This window comes from Myotis brandtii, unplaced genomic scaffold (genome assembly GCF_000412655.1).
Source record: "Myotis brandtii unplaced genomic scaffold, ASM41265v1 scaffold5, whole genome shotgun sequence".
Classification (NCBI taxonomy): domain Eukaryota; kingdom Metazoa; phylum Chordata; class Mammalia; order Chiroptera; family Vespertilionidae; genus Myotis; species Myotis brandtii.
In genome coordinates this window covers 2,124,146-2,130,542 of record NW_005369060.1, presented here as the reverse complement: position 1 = coordinate 2,130,542, position 6,397 = coordinate 2,124,146, and the positions used below count along the sequence as shown (strand labels likewise).

General features: G+C 32.7%; 1 protein-coding gene across 2 annotated transcripts in view; it reads right to left on the bottom strand.

Annotated features, from left to right (window-relative positions):
- Positions 1-6,397, bottom strand: part of MIS18BP1 (MIS18 binding protein 1) — a 50,194-nt gene that overhangs the window by 23,429 nt on the left and 20,368 nt on the right. For both annotated transcript variants that reach the window (XM_014548193.1, XM_014548194.1), the window contains exons 8-10: positions 4,349-4,500; positions 3,752-3,848; positions 862-1,708 (exon numbers count right to left, since the gene is read on the bottom strand). In XM_014548193.1, the coding sequence (XP_014403679.1) occupies positions 862-1,708; positions 3,752-3,848; positions 4,349-4,500 (1,096 nt within the window). The remainder of the gene's footprint in view (positions 1-861; positions 1,709-3,751; positions 3,849-4,348; positions 4,501-6,397) is intronic.

The following is a 6,397-nucleotide window of genomic DNA, read 5'->3' as shown; positions in this document are numbered from 1 at the left end:
TGCAGGAGGCAGCCAATCAATGATTCTCTCTCATCACTGGTATTTCTCTCTCTCTCTCTCTCTCTCTCTCCCTTCCTCTCTAAAATCTATTTTTAAAATTTCTTAAATAAATGGAGGGGGGGAACCATTAAATAATCTGTGTTTGAAGATTTTATAATGGTGAATTTAATTATAAAATACTAGTAGCCCTGTACACGAATCCGTGCGCCAGTAGCTCGCTGTCACCCTCCTGTAGCTTCCCCCACTCCCACCTCATAGCTTGCTACCCTGCCCCCTCCTGTAGCTCTCCACAGCCCACTTGTAGCTCGCTGCCCCACCCTTCTGCTGATCTGTGATCCGGTAGTTATGCAGTCAGTCGTTATGCTTCACGGCGTAATGACCATTTGCATACTACATCTTTATTATATAGGATTTCTTAAAATGTGAGGCTGTGAGAGAGCAGCATTTGTCTATGTTGAAATATATTCTCAGGTTTATTGCGGTATAACTGACAAGTAAAGTTATATATATTTAGTCTACCCATGATCATTTGATACATACATTGTGATCACCACAAACAAGTAACACATCCACCCCCTCACATATTTACTTTTCTTCAGTAGATGGGGGGTGGGAAGGGGAGGTGTATGCTTGCAATATTAAATGGGAATAAAAAGCTCATATGTATACTGTATAAATGGCCACATGTAGATGGCAGTTTCCCTCCATTCTCTGTACAAATTTTAATTTTTATGTGTTTTTGGATGACATATTCCATTTTAATGATTATAAATCATTAAATCACTCCCTCATTGGATTTTTCATGTCTTCAACTATTTTGTGGCCACTCAGGATATTTCAGAGACAAATCTAACTACTTACCAATGAAGCTTCTCCAATTCCTTCTCATTCCATTCTTCATCCTGAATTAAACCAGGTAAACATTCTAAGGAATGCCTCTTCGTTTCATCAGATCCCATTTTGTTAATAATTGGAAACTCATTCCTAATATCAGATTTCTGACAATTTATTTCAGCAGAACATCTAGCTTTCTTTTTTAGGATATGAAATTCAGTTTCACTTTCTTCAGTTTCAGATTCAGAGGTCACTGAGATGTTTCCAGTGATGTTCCTTCTGCTTTTTCTTTGGTGAACTACTCTTTCTTTGGTATTTCTTGCTGTGGTTTTCTTAATATCCCCAGCTTTTATTCTAATTTTCTTTTCCGTTTCACTCTTGTCAGCAGACAAATCTTGATTTGTTACTTGATTTTTTTCAATTTTCTTCGATGTTGATAACTTTGTATTGTTCTTAAAGTCAGAGGTGACCGTTTGTTTCTTATTAGAACTAGGTATTTTTATTTTCTGGTTGACAGTGAGTATATCACGTTCAATGCAATCTTCCTTTTTTTCGCTTGTATGACCCACATCACTCTCAAATACATCTTTGAAAGTCTTTCTGGGCTTACTAATTGGGCATGTAGTTTCATTTAAGTCTGATTCACTTTCTTTTTGATGCTTTGGCACTATAAAATCTGTTATTGCTTTAACGGCACCAGAGGATACATTATACTTCATGCATTTTTGCTCTATCACATTTTTAGATTTAAGTGGTGTTACCAAAACACAGACTTCCTTCTGATTAGTAGCCACATATTTTCTTTCTTCATCTGAGAAAGGTGATTTTCCTGAGATGATAATATCAATGGATACCTTCGATTCTTCGGTTTGCTCTTTAATTTCATAAGATAAAACCAAAGATCAAAATCTCAAATTAGCTACAAACAAAATTTAAAAAACCGTTTTCACAAATATATTGTTTCCCCACCACAAACTCCACTGTCATATTAATCTTGCTGAAACACCAGTCTGTTTAGATCACCGTCCCTTTGATTGTGAACATACTATTTTTTAATACCAACTTGTCCAGGACTTCTCATAGTATACTTAGTGTGCATATAAGCTCCTCTACCTGGCCTTCATTACAGTTCACTTGCTGCATTCAGGTCTGAACCATATTCTATGTCTGTGAGACCACTGTTTCTCAAATTTTCTCTACTTGGAAAATTCCTTTCACTCATTTACAAACCAAATCACTACCTGTTTCAATTTTACACTCCAACCTACTAGGTCCATAAATTTTGTCCTGATTTCCTCAACTGAATGAAAGCTCTTTCAAATTTCCAGAATATTTTAAAATAATGCCATGTTTGACAATGTGCCCTGCACATAATTACACTTGTCTAATCTTTCAACTAGTCTGAAAAGTATACTTAACAACTTTGTTTTCATTTGTGAATTATCTTCATTTTACTGGAGTTAGTTCAGTCACATATGTAGTAGATGCTAAATAAATATTTGTTGGGTTGCTAAAACCTTACTAGGTATGTAACATATGAAACAGAAGGTATATTAGTTAAGAAGGGAATTAGAAGAACATGGAACTCCATTTGCACAGCCTCATTCTCATTCATCCCTAATGGTAGCCATCAAGGCAATCTTTTGCTGAATCCCCAAAAACTGTATGAATCATCATGGGAAAAGAACCAAAACAGAACTTGAGAGTCTTTATTATACCATATCATTACTTAAAGAAAACAAATTAAATGAGAGAAATTCTCAACTCTAAAACTTAAGAAACCAGAAGCTAAACTATTAGTTTCTAACTTTAAATTATCCAGCTATAATTATAAATAGATATAAACTGTAAATTATCACACCAATCATCACAGTGACATACTGCCAACAATCTACACATATTATGTGATATTTAAAAGATGAATGACAAAAATAAAAGAAGCTTCTAAATTATAATTCATGAAATGGTACTAACCAAAAAACAAGAAAGTTTCCACAAGACTTCTCAATGGAATTATATATTTTCACATTATGAGCTAAAGTGTTTTCTTCTAATTCCTTATTATAAATGTGATTCAAATATTCAATTGGCAATTTAAAAATTTTATGCTCTCTAATTTTGAGCAAAACATTTTTTTATTAATTTCATTAAATAATCTGAATAAAGATACAGCCTATTCTGGATACTTTTACTTAAGTCATGTAAACTTGGTAAGTAGTATTGCTCTTCAGTCTACTTTTTTACACACTTGTAAATGTTCTCCACTTTCATTTTTCACTTATAAGCAATAAAATAGAAAAAAAAATGCTATTAAGCTGATAGATTCAATTAAACATTAAGTTTTAAACTCCCTAATGCATAGAGAAAAGGTTCTATATATTCAGGTACACAGGATTTCAATGATATCATTCTGAAAAATCCACACTTACACAAAACTAAATTATGGCCTATTACAATTTAATAAAAAGATTGTCTTTAAACAATACTAGAAGCATATTTAAATAATATATATTTTGTGATTTAAAAAATTATTTAAAGCTACCTAGATTAAAGAAAGCAAACCTATAAGTGAATCTATATTTAAGGCAATGAATTATTTCATTTTGTAAATCATCTTCTGTAAAAAGTTAACACCAAATATTTAATAAGCATTAAAACAGTTGGTCTATCATTTCAGATTTAGAAATGTATAAAATCACTTTTATTATATTAAAAAATTTCAAATAGTAACTTTCTACTTATCCTATATAAAAGGCTAATATGCAAATTGTCCCCTTGACCGGGAGTTCGTCCGGGGGCGGGCCCAGCTGGCCAATCTTCCATGTCCTCTCTCCCCAGCCAGCCTGGCCCCACCCATGCACGAATTCATGCACCAGGCCTTTAGTTATAAAATAAAACAATAATAAGGATATATTACCTTGCTCCTGATTTTTAATTATCTTTTTATTTGTTCTTTCACAATTTTTGAGTTTCTTTGAAGATAACTTCTTATATTCCCTTTTTCCAATCAATTCCTTAAAAATCAAAAGATAACTTTTTACTATAACAAGTACTACCTATAAACATGACTACAAGCATTTTACAGTATGAATCAAGCACACAAATTTCTAGGCACTTACAGAAATTTCATTAGCAGAGGTATTCAAAGCTCAAGCTTTGGAAGCACCATGTGGGTAACCACATTCTCACATTTTCTTTACCAATTTAATACTATCATTTAAAATGTGCATGTGCATGCGCACACACACACACACACACACACACACACTCACACACACGCACCCTCTCTCTCATTCTCTATCTATTTAAACCTTACTCTATAGCTAAAACTTTGTTATTCTTGCCTGCACTTTTCCAGTGAGATACTAGGAAAATAAATATCAAGACATTTACCTACTATGCCTAAACTAATAAAAAGCAATACTTAACAAAGAGAACTCATGATTTCTCATTTGGTCTCTAATGTTTTCAATAGTATCACACCACCACTGTACAGTATACAATAAAAGCTTACCTGATTAGTTAAGTCATATTCTCCCCCATTTTGAACAGTATTCTTTATTTGGTCATCTGGGAAGCTTAATGGTGGTTTATTTTGAGGATTACTCTGGCAAATGTTTAATTCTATAGCTCCTGGCAATGTACTGTGCTTATTCTTCTTCAGTTCTATGAGTACAAAGATGAAGGTTTAGATAAATGATTATATAAAAGTTAAGCTGCTCATCCCCATTAAGAACTCACTCTGAAAAAGTCTGTCTAATCCAATGTCACAAATATTTGTTAAATTTGGTTATGACATAAAGCAATTTTATTTGGACAGAACCACTCTGCATAGGGCCATATTTTGTTCAAATCACTTTTATTCGGGAGGAAGGAAGGAAGGAAGGAAGGAAGGAAGGAAGGAAGGAAGGAAGGAAGGAAGGAAGGAAGGAAGGAGTGGACAGCCATAATATTCCTTATTATCTATTTTGAATCTCCTTTGCCACATCTAAAGCAAAATAGAAACATTAAACCATTTTGTAAATACAAATTCCTGTTCATCCAAACTCTGTACCAACTAAACAGAAAGCGAATAACTCTATTTCCCTTATATTTCTTCATGTATATTGAATTCTTATGTTACAATTAATTTATGTATACCAATGTATAACTAAATCCATGCTAATTAAAATTTTAAGCAAAACCAAATTTATAGTATACAATATAGGCTTAAGAAACAGCTATTGAGCTAAAATTCTAGATAAGTTAAAAAGGACTTGTAAAACTATAGAAACATTTTTATTATTATTCTAGAAGCTGTATTTGAAGATACATAATGGATGGTACTTCCTCTGAGATTATTACAGTATGGTGAAGAAGGCTATTATAATAGATCACTTATAATATATTCTGGTTAAGTATAACAGACATTAAGTATTTTAATACAATACTATGACATATAGATTATAGCACTAAATAAGCAAAACCACATTTTAGGTAAATCACACACACGATCACATCAACTTAAATTATCACTGATGAGCACCTTTGCATACCTTTAGTTGTTTAATGTTAGACGTGGTTTTGTTTTATTTCAGTGGTTTTCTCATAAAAAAAAGATAGCACCAACTACCACCACTTAAAATAACTTATGTAATATGAGGACACACAATGTCTTAACAGTTTCACAAAACAAAGATTTAATAAATCACACTGGAAAAATGATACACCTAAAAAAAAAAATCCACTAATATTTGCTCCTAACTCGAGCTTCCCAAAGGGGAGGCATCATCTCCTCTTATTCATTTCTAAATTGCTAACAGCTAACAAAGATCAAGGTTCATGGAAAGTGCTTTAAAAATTATTTGTTGAATTATTTTCTTATGGACACAGGTAGCATGTAAAATAGTTTACCAAACTTTAGCATTTTACATTTGTATCTTCAAACATTTCACCAGTAACATTCACAATTTAAAAATTTATGAAAAACACTGCTTAAGATCTAAGACTAAAGAAGATTAATAAATGATAAAGTGAGATATACTTTTAGGAATTTTATATTTAAGAGTAAAAAAGTATATAGCAGTTGCTGTAGCCCCAGGACTCCAGAATACTGAAGATGGTCTAGCAAATGACAATGAGCAATATTTTAAATTTACAGGCAAATAGGATGACTTTTGAAAAAATGAGGAAAGGTTGAGAAGAAACTAGAATAGAGTGACTTTTAGCTAGCTCTGAGCAAGCAGTCATCTACATATTTAATCCATTCCTTTGTACTAGAAAGGATAAGCAAAATTACAAAGAAGGGCCCTATGAACACAGGGGAAGTGGGGTGCAGTGGGGAACTTATACTCAATATGGTGCCATGATTTTGGTAGAAGCAATCCTGTAAAGCTCTTTGTTATAAGGTCAAGGTAGAATCGACAGAAATTTATACAACAGATTCTAATTAACTTTTATTCATCTATATTTTCTAGAAAAGGCTGTGAGGCAAATTATAGTTTTGGCAAAGAGGTGACACAGAACAGTTTTGCCAGCTACCTTTATAGTAATGGTCATTCAAAAAACATGCCATTACCCCCAT